Source organism: Salmo trutta, chromosome 15, assembly GCF_901001165.1.
Source record: "Salmo trutta chromosome 15, fSalTru1.1, whole genome shotgun sequence".
Classification (NCBI taxonomy): domain Eukaryota; kingdom Metazoa; phylum Chordata; class Actinopteri; order Salmoniformes; family Salmonidae; genus Salmo; species Salmo trutta.
Genome location: NC_042971.1, coordinates 4,029,885 through 4,045,437, shown reverse-complemented (window position 1 = coordinate 4,045,437; position 15,553 = coordinate 4,029,885). Strand labels below are relative to the sequence as shown.

General features: G+C 40.4%; 1 protein-coding gene across 1 annotated transcript in view; it reads right to left on the bottom strand.

The window, feature by feature from the left end:
• LOC115149688 (zinc finger protein 180-like) overlaps positions 1–15,553 on the bottom strand; it is a gene marked incomplete at both ends in the record, with an annotated part of 31,616 nt that overhangs the window by 5,855 nt on the left and 10,208 nt on the right. Inside the window, one exon of the mRNA XM_029692610.1 lies at positions 9,098–9,108. Within this exon, the coding sequence (XP_029548470.1) occupies positions 9,098–9,108 (11 nt within the window). The remainder of the gene's footprint in view (positions 1–9,097; positions 9,109–15,553) is intronic.

Genomic DNA, 15,553 nt, shown 5'->3' with positions numbered 1-15,553 from the left:
AGTAGGTTGTAACTCTCTAGGTCATGCCAGTAGAATACAGTAGATTGTATCTCTCTAGGTCATGCCAGTAGGTTACAGTAGGTTGTATCTCTCTAGGTCATGCCAGTAGGCTACAGTAGGTTGTACCTCTCTAGGTCATGCCAGTAGGTTACAGTAGGTTGTACCTCTCTAGGTCATGCCAGTAGGTTGTAACTCTCTAGGTCATGCCAGTAGGTTACAGTAGGTTGTATCTCTCTAGGTCATGCCAGTAGGTTACAGTAGGTTGTATCTCTCTAGGTCATGCCAGTAGGTTACAGTAGGTTGTAACTCTCTAGGTCATGCCAGTAGGTTACAGTAGGTTTTATCTCTCTAGGTCATGCCAGTAGGCTACAGTAGGTTGTACCTCTCTAGGTCATGCCAGTAGGTTACAGTAGGTTGTATCTCTCTAGGTCATGTCAGTAGGTTGTAACTCTCTAGGTCATGCCAGTAGGTTACAGTAGGTTGTATCTCTCTAGGTCATGCCAGTAGGCTACAGTAGGTTGTAACTCTCTAGGTCATGCCAGTAGGTTACAGTAGGTTGTAACTCTCTAGGTCATGCCAGTAGGTTACAGTAGGTTGTATCTCTCTAGGTCATGCCAGTAGGTTGTAACTCTCTAGGTCATGCCAGTAGGTTACAGTAGGTTGTATCTCTCTAGGTCATGCCAGTAGGTTACAGTAGGTTGTATCTCTCTAGGTCATGCCAGTAGGTTACAGTAAGTTGTAACTCTCTAGGTCATGCCAGTAGATTACAGTAGGTTTTATCTCTCTAGGTCATGCCAGTAGGCTACAGTAGGTTGTACCTCTCTAGTTCATGCCAGTAGGTTACAGTAGGTTGTAATCTCTCTAGGTCATGCCAGTAGCCTACAGTAGGTTGTAACTCTCTAGGTCATGCCAGTAGGTTACAGCAGGTTATAACTCTCTAGGTCATGCCAGTAGGTTGTAACTCTCTAGGTCATGCCAGTAGGTACAGTAGGTTATAACTGTCTAGGTCATGCCAGTAGCCTACAGTAGGTTGTAACTCTCTAGGTCATGCCAGTAGGTTACAGTAGGTTGTAACTCTCTAGGTCATGCCAGTAGGTTACAGTAGGTTGTATCTCTAGGTCATGCCAGTAGGCCACAGTAGGTTGTATCTCTCTAGGTCATGCCAGTAGGCTACAGTAGGTTGTATCTCTCTAGGTCATGCCAGTAGGTTACAGTAGGTTGTATCTCTAGGTCATGCCAGTAGGTTACAGTAGGTTGTAACTCTCTAGGTCATGCCAGTAGGTTACAGTTGGTTGTAACTCTCTAGGTCATGCCAGTAGGTTACAGTAGGTTGTATCTCTCTAGGTCATGCCAGTAGGTACAGTAGGTTGTTCCTCTCTAGGTCATGCCAGTAGGTTACAGTAGGTTGTATCTCTCTAGGTCATGCCAGTAGGTTGTAACTCTCTAGGTGATACCAGTAGGCTACAGTAGGTTGTAACTCTCTAGGTCATGCCAGTAGGTACAGTAGGTTGTTCCTCTCTAGGTCATGCCAGTAGGTTACAGTAGGTTGTATCTCTCTAGGTCATGCCAGTAGGTTACAGTAGGTTGTATCTCTCTAGGTCATGCCAGTAGGTTACAGTAGGTTGTATCTCTCTAGGTCATGCCAGTAGGTTACAGTAGGTTGTATCTCTCTAGGTCATGCCAGTAGGTTACAGTAGGTTGTAACTCTAGGACATGCCAGTAGGTTACAGTAGGTTGTTCCTCTCTAGGTCATGCCAGTAGGTTACAGTAGGTTGTATCTCTCTAGGTCATGCCAGTAGGTTACAGTAGGTTGTAACTCTCTAGGTCATGCCAGTAGCTTACAGTAGGTTGTATCCAAGTGGAAACAATTGTAGTATAGCAGTATAGTATAGCTTAGCATCTCTCTCCATTGAATACAGGCGGTTGACGACAACAACCCTCATAGAATATAAACAATAGATTACAATAATAAGATAAATGCTCTCTTAGGTTTTGAAGATTTAGTTTGCCAAGTTCACCCTCCCAGGGAGTAACCGTGAGAGCCCTGTCTGTCTGTACGGGCCCTGCAGGAGTCCCATTGCCTGTGGCCTCAGCGGGTGTTGGATTGGCCTGGCCCCCTACAGTCTGCATGCCCAAACTACGGCCTGCTTTCCCCGACCAGAGTCCCCTTTCAATGAAGTAAGATACCTGTCTGTCTGTTCCGCTGGGATAATTGGACCCGTGTGGCTCAGTTGGTAGAGCATGGTGTTTGCAACGCCAGGGTTGTGGGTTCGATTCCCACGGGGGACCAGTACAAAAAATGAAAAGTATGCATTCACTACTGTAAGTCGCTCTGGATAAGAGCGTCTGCTAAATGACTAAAATGTAATGTAAATGTAAGATGTATCCACCAATCCAAAGACAGGATAGGCGGGAAATAGACAACCCACAGTGCAGCTTTGTGGACAACGACTCCCCTTGTCAGGACAGAGAGACATCTTGTCAGTATATCCATAATCTTTGGTGTAGCCAACCCAACTCTCACATGGCTCTATTGGGGGTCACGGTGTGTAGTAAAACATCACTACATTAAAATCACTACATGCCGTGAACCCCCAGTCTGCGGTCAGCAGATAGACCCTCCTCAAATATATATGTTAAGTCACTTTTTGGAAACGGAACGGAGAAAACAAGGGGTAGCTTGTTCTCTACGTCGTCTGATTCTAGACATATCAGTCATCATCCCAGGGCCCTCCGTTGAAGAGGTATTGACGAGCCAACTCCGAATATCCAAAGTTAAAAACTAATTGAAGGCGGTACTTACTGGTGTTAATCAGATCTCCTGTCTCCTCCTCTTCATCTTTCAATGTGACAGTAATCTCTCCTTCCTTCTTCACTCCAAAAACAGCATCATCCTCTTCTTCCTCTTGTTTAACTGAAACGTCTTTCTCTTCATCTTTCACTGTAACAGCCTCACTCTCTACTTCTTGTTTTACTGAGACATCCTCATCTTCCTTCTCCTCTTTCACGACAATGTTCAGCCCCAGAGCTTCTTTCTCCGTCCAGCAGACCTCCTCTTCTTTAACAGGAGGGGAGTAGTTTAGGGAGCTCATGTTCGGGGATGTTAGCTAGCTAGCTATCATTAGCGACTAGGCTAATGCTAACTTAACCAGCCAGCTACTATAGCTGACTAATAAACAATAACGTAATATTAAATTAAATAGGTTAACAAGTAGATACGACAGAAGTGTGTCTAAAACACAGTAGCTAATATAGACCGAAAGCGTATAAATATCTTGAATCTTTCGGCTATGTTGGCTAGCAAACTACCGAGGTGGTTGACGAGCTGTTTATGAAGAACCGTCCACTAGATTATACGTCACGCTGCAGCATCGCCTGAAAGACGCACATCGCCGTCTGCTGACTGGAGGGAAACGCAGTTGAGGATCACATTTTATTTTCAGATTAAGATTATTTTACATGGATTTAATTAAATAATACTATTATATTGAGACATACAAAGACCTGAATGTGTTGATTGATTAGTGCGAATATAAAATGTTTACTACAGCAAGTTAAGACAGTTTCATTAAGTCAAACCAAATCTAAATAAGTCGCCAGCTACTGTAGGTCTATACTGCTCCTACATGGTGTAACAATACATCATGTAGATGTATATAATGAACAGACTAGGTCTATACTGCTCCTACATGGTGTAACAATACATCATGTAGATGTATATAATGAACAGACTAGGTCTATACTGCTCCTACATGGTGTAACAATACATCATGTAGATGTATATAATGAACAGACTAGGTCTATACTGCTCCTACATGGTGTAACAATACATCATGTAGATGTATATAATGAACAGACTAGGTCTATACTGCTCCTACATGGTGTAACAATACATCATGTAGATGTATATAATGAACAGACTAGGTCTATACTGCTCCTACATGGTGTAACAATACATCATGTAGATGTATATAATGAACAGACTAGGTCTATACTGCTCCTACATGGTGTAACAATACATAATGTGGGGCTTTAAGGCGATGCTATTGTGACGTGTATATATAGTGGACGGAACGCTTCTTTCAACAGCAGCAACAGGGAATTTGTAGATCAGTCAGTCGAGAGCATAAAATCCATGCTGCATTGTGGGTAAATGGTGACTGGCTGACTGATTTATAAATAATAATGAGTAGTTATTTATGATGTAAGGTGATTTGTAGATCAGTCAGTCGGCAGTCGCCTGCAGTGTCGAACAAGCCCAATACCAAACCAATCAGGTGGTTGTTTGATGAAATGAAGCTTCAGACGCCATTGATGACGTGCTGCTGATAAAGTGATACAGGCATCGGTACACTGCTTTGAAGTTTACTGCTTAGCGACTTGGACACAGGCCTCGTAGCTCCGGTATCAAAAGTAACATCCCTACTGACAACAAGGCAGCAGAGTCTACCGTGCTAATGCGTTCCCACTAGATATCACGACCACACAGTATATGAAAGCATGAGGTGTGGCTGACGTTTACAAGCTGGAGCTAGATACCGAGCTAGCATACAAACTGTGTAGCACATAGTGCATTGTGGGTAGTTTAGAAGATATCCGGAAATAAGTTAACAACGCAATAACACAACTGCTTGTACATATAGGGAACCAGATCGTGACTACAACTAAGTTACTAAGTCTTTAACCACAATGTGTTGTTACACTGGTGAGTAAAAACTCATGAAAAAAAAGTGAAAACTAACGCTTCCTACACTTTAACTTGTCTGAAAATAAAATAAACATTTTACTCAACTGCGTTACCCACTCCAGTCAGCAGATGGCGGTCTGGGAATTTAAGGCGATGCTGTTGGTGTGACGTATAATGTAGTGGACGGAACGCTTCTTTCAACAGCAGTAACAGTTATTCAGCCACCTCGGTAGCTTGCTAGACAAAATAGCCGAACCAATAAAGCTCTTTAGACGCTTTAGTGTATATTAGCCACTGTGTTTTAAAACCCACTACTGTCGTCTAGTTAGTTATCCGTTTTGATTTCATATTTACGGTTTTGTTATTAGTCAGCTAGCGGGCTGGTTAAGTTAGCATTAGCCTAGCTAGCTAACATCTCCGACCATGAGGTTACTGAGCTACTCTCCTGCTAAAGAAGAGAACATCACAGTAAAACAAGAAGTAGAGGGTGAGGCCGTTACTGTGAAAGAAGAAAAATACGCGTTCAGAGTGAAAGAGGAGGAGGATGTTACAGTAAAACAAGAAGTAGAGGGTGAGGCCGTTACTGTGAAAGAAGAAAAAGACGCGTTCAGAGTGAAAGAGGAGGAGGATGTTACAGTAAAACAAGAAGTAGAGGGTGAGGCCGTTACTGTGAAAGAAGAAAAAGACGCGTTCAGAGTGAAAGAGGAGGAGGATGTTACAGTAAAAGAAGAGGAGGATGCAGTTTATGGAGTGAAAGAGGAGGAGGGGGAGATGACTGTTACATTGATAAAGGAGGAGGAAGAAGAGGAGGAAACTGGACATCTGGGCCCGGTTTCCCAAACACATCTTAAGGCGTCCAATGGTTCTAACGGTGAACTTAGCCATAAGATGGTTTTGAGAAACCGTTCCCTGATTAACACTAGTAAGTACTGTCTTAGATACAGAGGTACAAACTCTGCAGTTGTTGAACTGATGTGTGGTGTTAAAGGGGAAATATGCAATAGCTACATCCATATTGTGACTTTTAAATTATTTATTTATAGCCATTGACTCTTGAAGAATATAACACATGCTTCATGAGCTTAGTTCAACTGTTGTACCCCATCAGAATATAAGCTTTTTTTACTCCAATGTTTAGAAACAATGTAAATCAACACTGTATAGCCTCAACATGGTTAAAACTATAATGTTGATATCATGGATGGTCAGTCCTTGCATCCATAGGTCTGTCTATGAATTTGAGAGTAGTTACATTTCTCCATCATCATCTTATTACCAAACAGTGGTGGAATTACAGCGTTGTTATTGTTTCAACTGCAGATTGACAGATTGTTGTGTGGCTTTTTTTAAATCAAGGATTTATACAGAAACAAAATGGCAGCCCAGAGACCTGAGCTGTGTTAGAATACTCATACTAACCGTACTATTTGTGATGTTAACTGAGTATATAGTGTGCTTATTGGTCATAGTATGATGTAGTTAGTAGCCAAAAGTTCCTGGATGTCGTACTAAATTCGCCATAATACGAAGTATACGAGCAGTGGCCACTATTTCCGTGCATTTAGGGCCCATAATGCAATTCTTCATAAACCAGGTAGGCCAGTTGAGAACAAGTTCTCATTTACAACTGCAACTGCGTGGCTTTTCAGATTTTAAGAAAATTGGTGAAAATATGCAGTCCAACTAGAGCCGATACAAATTCTTTGCTTTAACTAATTTTGACAAATGTTAAGAAAATGTTGAGCAATGTAATGAAGTTATGACTTTTCAAATAAGTTACCTTACATGTTATTCTGGCTGACAATTTGTTAGCATGTTATTACAGCAGTATGTACCGGTATGTTATCTAGCTACCTAACGTTAGTTGGCTACTTATACGTCACACTTGCCAGTATATGAACTATATTCTATCTAACTAACTACCCAACGTTTATTGACTTGATTATTCCCGTCATTCTTAGCTAAATGGTATAGTCGTGCTTTCTCAATGGACATTCGGGTGCTTTCATAAATTCACTCTGGCTATCTACTCCAAATTCAGAGCACTCTCGTCTGAGTGTACCTGAGCGCAGTGTTTAACTATCCCTGTAAACACGCTGGAGGATTCAGTATCCATTGAAGAGCTTGAACGATTCATTGACGAGAGATACTTACATTTACATTTACATTTACATTACATTTAAGTCATTTAGCAGACGCTCTTATCCATAGCGACTTACAAATTGGTGCATTCACCTTAAGATATCCAGTGGAACAACCACTTTACAATAGTGCATCTAAATCTTTCGGGGGGGGGGGGTAGGAGGATTACTTTATCCTATCCCAGGTATTCCTTAAAGAGGTGGGGTTTCAGGTGTCTCCGGAAGGTGGTGATTGACTCCGCTGTCCTGGCGTCGTGAGGGAGCTTGTTCCACCATTGGGGTTACGAACTCAAAGAAACATGTCGCTGGTTTCAGAGGATTCCAGCATCATTGTTGTTAAGGACAACCAACCCAATCAACAAAACAAAACCAAGTTGGCCAATAGGTATCAGCGATGGAACCAAACCATCCCCTAGTAAGAGGGCAAGTGGGGAGAGGTTTACTGATATGGATGTTGAACACGGAGCTGGAAGGTACTGTAGACTCTATTAATAGCAAGGTGGAGGTGGTACAAAGGGATGCAAGGTGCTGTAGACTCTATTCATGGCAAGGTGGAGGTGGTACAAAGGGATGAAAGGTGCTTTAGACTCTATTCATGGAAAGGTGGAGGTGGTACAAAGGGATGAAAGGTGCTGTAGACTATATTCATGGCAAGGTGGAGGTGGTACAAAGGGATGAAAGGTGCTGTAGACTCTATTCATAGCAAGGTGGAGGTGGTACAAAGGGATGCAAGGTGCTGTAGACTATTCATGGCAAGGTGGAGGTGGTACAAAGGGATGAAAGGTGCTGTAGACTCTATTCATGGCAAGGTGGAGGTGGTACAAAGGGATGAAAGGTGCTGTAGACTATTCATGGCAAGGTGGAGGTGGTACAAAGGGATGAAAGGTACTGTAGACTCTATTCATGGCAAGGTGGAGGTGGTGCAAAGGGATGAAAGGTACTGTAGACTCTATTCATAGCAAGGTGGAGGTGGTACAAAGGGATGAAAGGTGCTGTAGACTCTATTCATGGCAAGGTGGAGGTGGTACAAAGGGATGAAAGGTACTGTAGACTATTCATAGCAAGGTGGAGGTGGTGCAAAGGGAGAACAAACAACTTAACAACTTGGTAGACAGATATTCAGTAAATACTAGGAATAGATTGGTAGCGAGGTTGCATAGCAACAGCATCAACTTCTGGTAGACAGGCGTAGTGCTAGTACGCTCAACTGAAAGGATCCAGTTTGTTTACAGTTTACTAACATGAACTAATAGTAGAGATGGATTGGTAGACAGGCGTAGTGCTAGTACGCTCAACTGATAGGATCCAGTTTGTTTACAGTTTACTAGCATGAACTAATAGTATAGATGGATTGGTAGACAGGCGTAGTGCTGGATTTTTTTGTTGTTATTCTGTCTCTCACTGTTCAATAAACCACCATTAAAATGATAGACTGATCATTTCTTTGTCAGTGGGCAAACGTACAAAATCAGCAGGGGATCAAATACTTTTTCCCCCACTGTATGTTGTTGTTAGGTGATATTATGTGTCCTACAGGAGGTAAACTGAAGACATGTTTATCAAATAACTCTCTGTAATTATTATTACGCGATTAAACTGATTAATCGTGTAACTGTAATTAACTAGGAGGTCGGGGCACCAAGGAAAATATTCAGATTAAAAAGTTATAATTTTCCTAATATAACTTTCAGATATTATAATATCTGATCTATTAGTCTTCTGATTAATGATGTATTTGTTTACCTCGTCAGTCTCATTCCAAACGTCGTAAATTGTTGGTTATCTGCACGAACCCAGTCTTCACTATTAGTCATACATACATCAATTGTCTTAAAATCATTTATTTACTAAGTAATTCACAGAAATGCATAACAAATGGATATCGTTACAAAGAAATGATAAAGGAATGTGCCCTTGTGGGCTAAACCAGCATGGTGGTTAGACAAAAGGTTGATAAGAGTTGATAATTATAACAATTGAAATGCTAATCCTTTGCACATGAACGCTCACTCATTCGGGAACAATTGCAATCAATATATATATTTACGCTCAGTGTGTCTTTGGGATCTTTGTTGAAAAGTTCGTTCTGTTGGAGAGGTTGTCCTCGCATTCTCTCTCTCTCTCTCTCTCTCTCTCTCTCTCTCTCTGTGTTAGAATGGATATTTCAAAGTGACATTCATTAATGTCGTTATAGGACAGATGTTTCGTCGGTCTTCGCATTCAATGATACCGAATTCCTAGCTGCAGACTAGTAATTAATATCAAAGACTTGTTATTATTCTGTCGGTATCAATAGTCTAAGAGTTTAACCACGTGGTATGGTTAAAGTTCAGACAGAGGAATGCATGGTCTCCAACCTTTAGCCACTCGTAATGGAGGTAAGCTCGGTCTGGTGATAGAAACCCTGGGTGGGGGTTATATTCGGAAAAAGGCTGTCTCATGATGCCAGGTCCCGTCTGTTCATGGGGGTGTGCCGATGACTTGGTGAAACTTTACACAGAAATACAATTCTCTCACATTAACATCTTATAATCATCCCAACATATTCCAAATAGCTTTATCCTTATTCATTCATTTTTATACAACCATTAGATGTAAGTCTCACAACTGAGGCTATTATATAAACAGCGCCATGGTAATGTGGCCGTATTGTTTCTCATGAGTTTCACAAAATTGTACCAAACGGACCAGTTCGTAGCTGGATTCTTCACCGATCTTTTATACCTTATCCAGAACATAAATGTCGTTTGGTTCTCCAGTCCTGTGAGGTGGAAGAATTCCTGGGTTCTTTCTATGAAACACACTCTGTCTCAAAACTGTGGCCATGAGGTAGGACATTCTTTTAGGAATTTACGACCGCTCTCACAGAGCCTGGGTAGGGGGAGGTAGGGGGATGGTGCATAGAAAACCCAAAGAGGGCAACGTCATGACAACACAAACATATTAACCAGGACATTCAAACGAGCCTTACGATTATAATCCAAAAGTAATGTGAAATGTACTCATAAGCAACCTCGGAATGTAGGCTGTTTTTACTGTCAGCCTATGAGAACTCCCCTGAGTTTTCCCCCACGGTGGTGAATTAGTGAATAAACACAGAGCTTAATGTGAGTTTCCTTCAGTAGCACTCGTGATAGTGAGCTGTAATATTCAGAATACATTGTGAAAAACTAAAATCTTTGCTCAACATTTTTGCTCCAGGCAGATATACTACATCCATAACTAGTGGTTTCCTCATTACCAGATATACTACATCCATAACTGGTGGTTTCCTCATTACCAGATATACTACATCCATAACTAGTGGTTTCCTCATCACCAGATATACTACATCCATAACTAGCGGTTTCCTCATTACCAGATATACTACATCCATAACTAGTGGTTTCCTCATTAGCAGATATACTACATCCATAACTAGTGGTTTCCTCATTACCAGATATACTACATCCATAACTAGTGGTTTCCTCATTACCAGATATACTACATCCATAACTAGTGGTTTCCTCATTACCAGATATACTACATCCATAACTGGTGGTTTCCTCATTACCAGATATACTACATCCATAACTAGTGGTTTCCTCATCACCAGATATACTACATCCATAACTAGCGGTTTCCTCATTACCAGATATACTACATCCATAACTAGTGGTTTCCTCATTAGCAGATATACTACATCCATAACTAGTGGTTTCCTCATTACCAGATATACTACATCCATAACTAGTGGTTTCCTCATTACCAGATATATACTACATCCATAACTAGTGGTTTCTTCATTACCAGATATACTACATCCATAACTAGTGGTTTCCTCATTACCAGATATACTACATCCATAACTAGTGGTTTCCTCATTACCAGATATACTACATCCATAACTAGTGGTTTCCTCATTACCAGATGTACTACATCCATAACTAGTGGTTTCCTCATTACCAGATATACTACATCCATAACTAGTGGTTTCCTCATTACCAGATATACTACATCCATAACTAGCGGTTTCCTCATTACCAGATATACTACATCCATAACTAGTGGTTTCCTCATTACCAGATATACTACATCCATAACTAGTGGTTTCCTCATTACCAGATATACTACATCCATAACTAGTGGTTTCCTCATTAGCAGGGAGGATTTTCTGCAACTAGATTGTGTGCGCGTTGCCCTCGTGCTGCAAATTTAGCAAACACAGAAAAGGGCCTATATTGGAGACCAATAGTTGTCTGGCACACTGCTTAGGATTTCAACAACTTTAATAACTTATTTCTAGTTACTACTAATGCAAAAACAAGACAAAATATGATTGTTGCTAAGTTGACTGTCTTAAAACTTCTTTGGGATAGGGGGCAGTATTTTCACGGCCAGATGAAAAAACTATTCCGATTTAAATTGGTTACTACTCTTGCCCAGAAACGAGAATATGCATATTATTAGTAGATTTGGATAGAAAACACTCTGAAGTTTCTAAAACTGTTTGAATGGTGTCTGTGAGTATAACAGAACTCATATGGCAGGCAAAAACCTGAGAGGTATCCAAGCAGGAAGTGGCCTGTCTGAGAATTTGTAGTTCTTCTTTTGGTTCTCTATCGAAACTACAGTATCTATGCGGTTACGTAGCACTTTCTAAGGCTTCCATTGGCTCTCTAAAGCCTTCAGAAAGCGGATTGAGGCATCTCCTGTCTCTGGGCAGAGTATAGTAGCTCAGTTTGTCAGTGGTCTGCCCGTTGACGAAGAGATTGGATATGCGCATTCACGAGACTACGCTGTTTTTTCTTTTCCTCTTTGAATGAATACACTATTGTTCGGTTGGAATATTATCGCTATTTTACGAGAAAAATACCATAAAAATTGATTTTTAACAGCGTTTGACATGCTTCTAAGTACGGTAATAGAACATTTTGAATTTTCTCTTCTCGATATGCGCTCGCGCGTTACCCTTTGGATAGTGACCTGAACGCACAAAAAAACGGAGGTATTTGGACATAACTATGGATTATTTGGAACAAAAACAACATTTCTTGTGGAAGTAGTAGTCCTGGGTGTGCATTCTGACGAAGCTCAGCAAAGGTAATACAATTTTTCGAATACTAATTCTGAGTTTAGTGTGCCCCGAACTTGGTTGGTGTCAAATTAGCTAGCCGTGATAGCTGGGCTATGTACTCAAAATATTGCAAAATGTGCTTTCGCCGAAAAGCTATTTTAAAATCTGACATAGCGATTGCATAAAGGAGTTCTGTATCTATAATTCTTAAAATAATTGTTATGTATTTTGTCAACGTTTATGATGAGTAATTTAGTAAATTGATGTGCACATTCACCGGAAGTTTTCGGTGGGAATACATTTTCAGAACATCACACACCAATGTAAAAAGCTGTTTTTTTATATAAATATGAACTTGATTGAACAAAACATGCATGTATTGTATAACATAATGTCCTAGGAGTGTCATCTGATGAAGATCATCAAAGGTTAGTGCTTCATTTAGCTGTGTTTTGGGTTTTTGTGACATATATGCTTGCTTGGAAAATGGCTGTGTGATTATTTTTGGCTATATACTCTCCTAACATAATCTAATGTTTTGCTTTCGCTGTAAAGCCTTTTTGAAATCGGACAATGTGGTTAGATTAACGAGAGTCTTATCTTTAAAATGGTGTAAAATAGTCGTATGTTTGAAAAATTGAAATTATTGCATTTTTGAGGTTTTTGTATTTCGCGCCACGCCCTTCCATTGGATATTGGCGAGGCGTTCCGCTAGCGGAACGTCTAGATGCAACAGGTTAATTGTCAAATAATTTAACAGATGTCAATTGTTGTACAACTTCATGGGTATGCTCTGGGCATCACATTTTACCTCAAATAAACAATGGATTTCTGCTGTTGTGGGCCTTTAACCATCTGTCTGACTTTGTCATTCACACAGGAGAGATACTTAACTATTGTGGATCCTCTGGGGAGCCTCAACAACCTCATGATGCTGAAGAGGCAGAGAAGAGTCACTCCAGATCAGAACTCCTCAAGAAACACCTGCAGAGACCCACATGGAAGAAATCTAACTGCTGCTCTGACAGTGGGAAAAGATTCACCTCTTCAGTAAAACTTAAAATACATCAAAGAATTCACACTGAAGAGAAACCTTTTGGCTGTAGTCAATGTGGGAAGAGTTTTATTTGGCAACCAACCCTGAAATCACATCAGAGAATACACACTGGAGAGAAACCTTATGGCTGTGATCAATGTGGGAAGAGTTTTACTACATCTAGCTATCTAACTATGCACCAGAGAACACACACTGGAGAGAAACCTTATGGCTGTGATCAATGTGGGAAGAGTTTTACTACATCTAGCTATCTAACTATACACCAGAGAACACACACAGGAGAGAAATCTTATGGCTGTGATCAATGTGGGAAGAGTTTTATTCGGCTACAAACCCTGAAATTACATCAGAGAATACACACTGGAGAGAAACCTTATGGCTGTGATCAATGTGGGAAGAGTTTTACTACATCTAGCTATCTAACTATGCACCAGAGAACACACACTGGAGAGAAACCTTATGGCTGTGATCAATGTGGGAAGAGTTTTATTCGGCTACAAACCCTGAAATCACATCAGAGAATACACACAGGACAGAATCCTTATAGCTGTACTCAATGTGGGAAGAGATACTCTGATAAAAGATCTCTGACTAAACATCAGAAAATACATGGAGTTGTTTCATGATATCAATGAATTAATGTCACAATGTAGAATGTTTTAACATTGTAGTAGGAGTATTTTAATGATGTCACAATGTAGAATGTTTTAACATTGTAGTAGGAGTATTTTAATGATGTCACAATGTAGAATGTTTTAACATTGTAGTTGGAGTATTTTAATGATGTCACAATGTAGAACCCTAAACGTTTGTCCCCTGTTCTATTGATTTCAACATGATATGGATATTAGCCTCAGGGGGAAAATCCAGGCTCTGAAATGAAAGAGTTACTATTTATGTGAATTAACAAACAGTAACTAACACAAAAAGAGCTGTGTTACACTTACCATGTTGGTGACCCACTTGAATCAAAATGCAACACTTCAAAATGTAGCTAGCTGTTTTCTACAAGTTGTCCTCTAACCAGTGATGTACACATTATTCCCAGATTCTGTGTGGTTTTTAGCTGTTAGTTTTAACAGGACGTTCAACCTCATCGCCCTCCTCTCACGCAATTGATTTCAACATGATATCGATGAGTGATGACAAATAAGTGTTGCGTTCCTTCCTGAAGATTAATTTTGTTCCAAGGGGACGAGAGTTCTAGAAGCTAGTGGGGAAAAACATTTTTTTTCTTGTTTTTAATTGTTGACAGCCAGTAGACAACATGTTTATATTGGTGAAGGTGAAGCATTGTAGTTGATTATAATATGAAATATAAGTTGTTTTCTGTTGGTGGTAAGCATTCTCTTAAGGTGTTAGTCTTTGGTTTTTCCATTTATGTTTTGAGGTTTGGATTTTAGCATGTATAGCTCGTTAACATGTATAGCTCGTTAGCACGTCTAGCTCGTTAGCACGTAGGACGCACTGAATGGTGTCACCTCGTTAGTCAGTATGTGTTACACCTGTGCTGGCTTGTCCATCTCGTTAGTGGGAAGGTGTTTCACCTGAGCTGGTCCAGGTTCTATTTAAGAGTGTCTGGCCCAGTGCTCCAGTTGTCTTGATACATGTGGAGAGTCAACACCTTTAGTTGCTCCACCTTTTTGGTTTGCTACCTGTCGTTAAGTTTGGTGTGGGTTTTTTCTTTTGTTTGCCTTTTCTTGGGCAGATTTAGTGGGTCTCATGGTGGGTGTCTTTTATGTCCCAGTTGTTGTTACTAGTCAACTTCCAGTGGACACTGAGAGCAAAACTGCAAGATTATGTTATAATTCTTTTATTGCATCAAACGGTTGTTTTATGCAACAGAATAGAGGGTTCTTATAACTATAGTGTCTGTGTTCTACTGAGGATGGGCCTCTGGTATAAAACAACACTGACAGGAGATTTACAATGTGTTTTGGGTGATAAAACCTAAAGAGACTGCATTCCAGAGCATGAGTTAATGTTTCTGTTCTATATGGTACCAGGGAGAGATGACCCCAGGGCCAGACCCTGGTCTCTACACAAAGAGTACTGTTTTTACAGCAGATGCTGTCTGCTGAGAATAATAAGTATATTTCATACAAATCTTAACCTTGTGACCCGTTCTATACATCTGTTGTTGGTCATGTAGGTTGAAAGGGGTGCATCTTGGCTGTAAAAGACCTTTGTACTTTTGTCCCGTGGGTCCACCAGCCATCATTATCGTAGGGCACTCAATTGATTCACTTTATATGTGTACGTTGTATTGACCTGCTCCTATATAAGTGAATAAAGATTTAGTTTAAGAATAACTCTGACTTGTGTGATAAGTTTGTCTCCTCAATTGATATTAAAACCTGTTGGGGATAGGGGGCAGTATTTGCACGGCCGGATAAAAAACGTACCCGATTTAATCTGGTTAATACTCCTGCACAGTAACTAGAATATGCATATAATTAGTAGATTTGGATAGAAAACACTCAAAAGTTTCTAAAACTGTTTGAATGGTGTGGAACAGGAAGTGGAAATCTGATGTGTGGAATCACTTTCAAGCCTTTGCCATTGAAACACACAGGGACTTATTAATCATTTTGCACTTCCTAAGGCTTCCA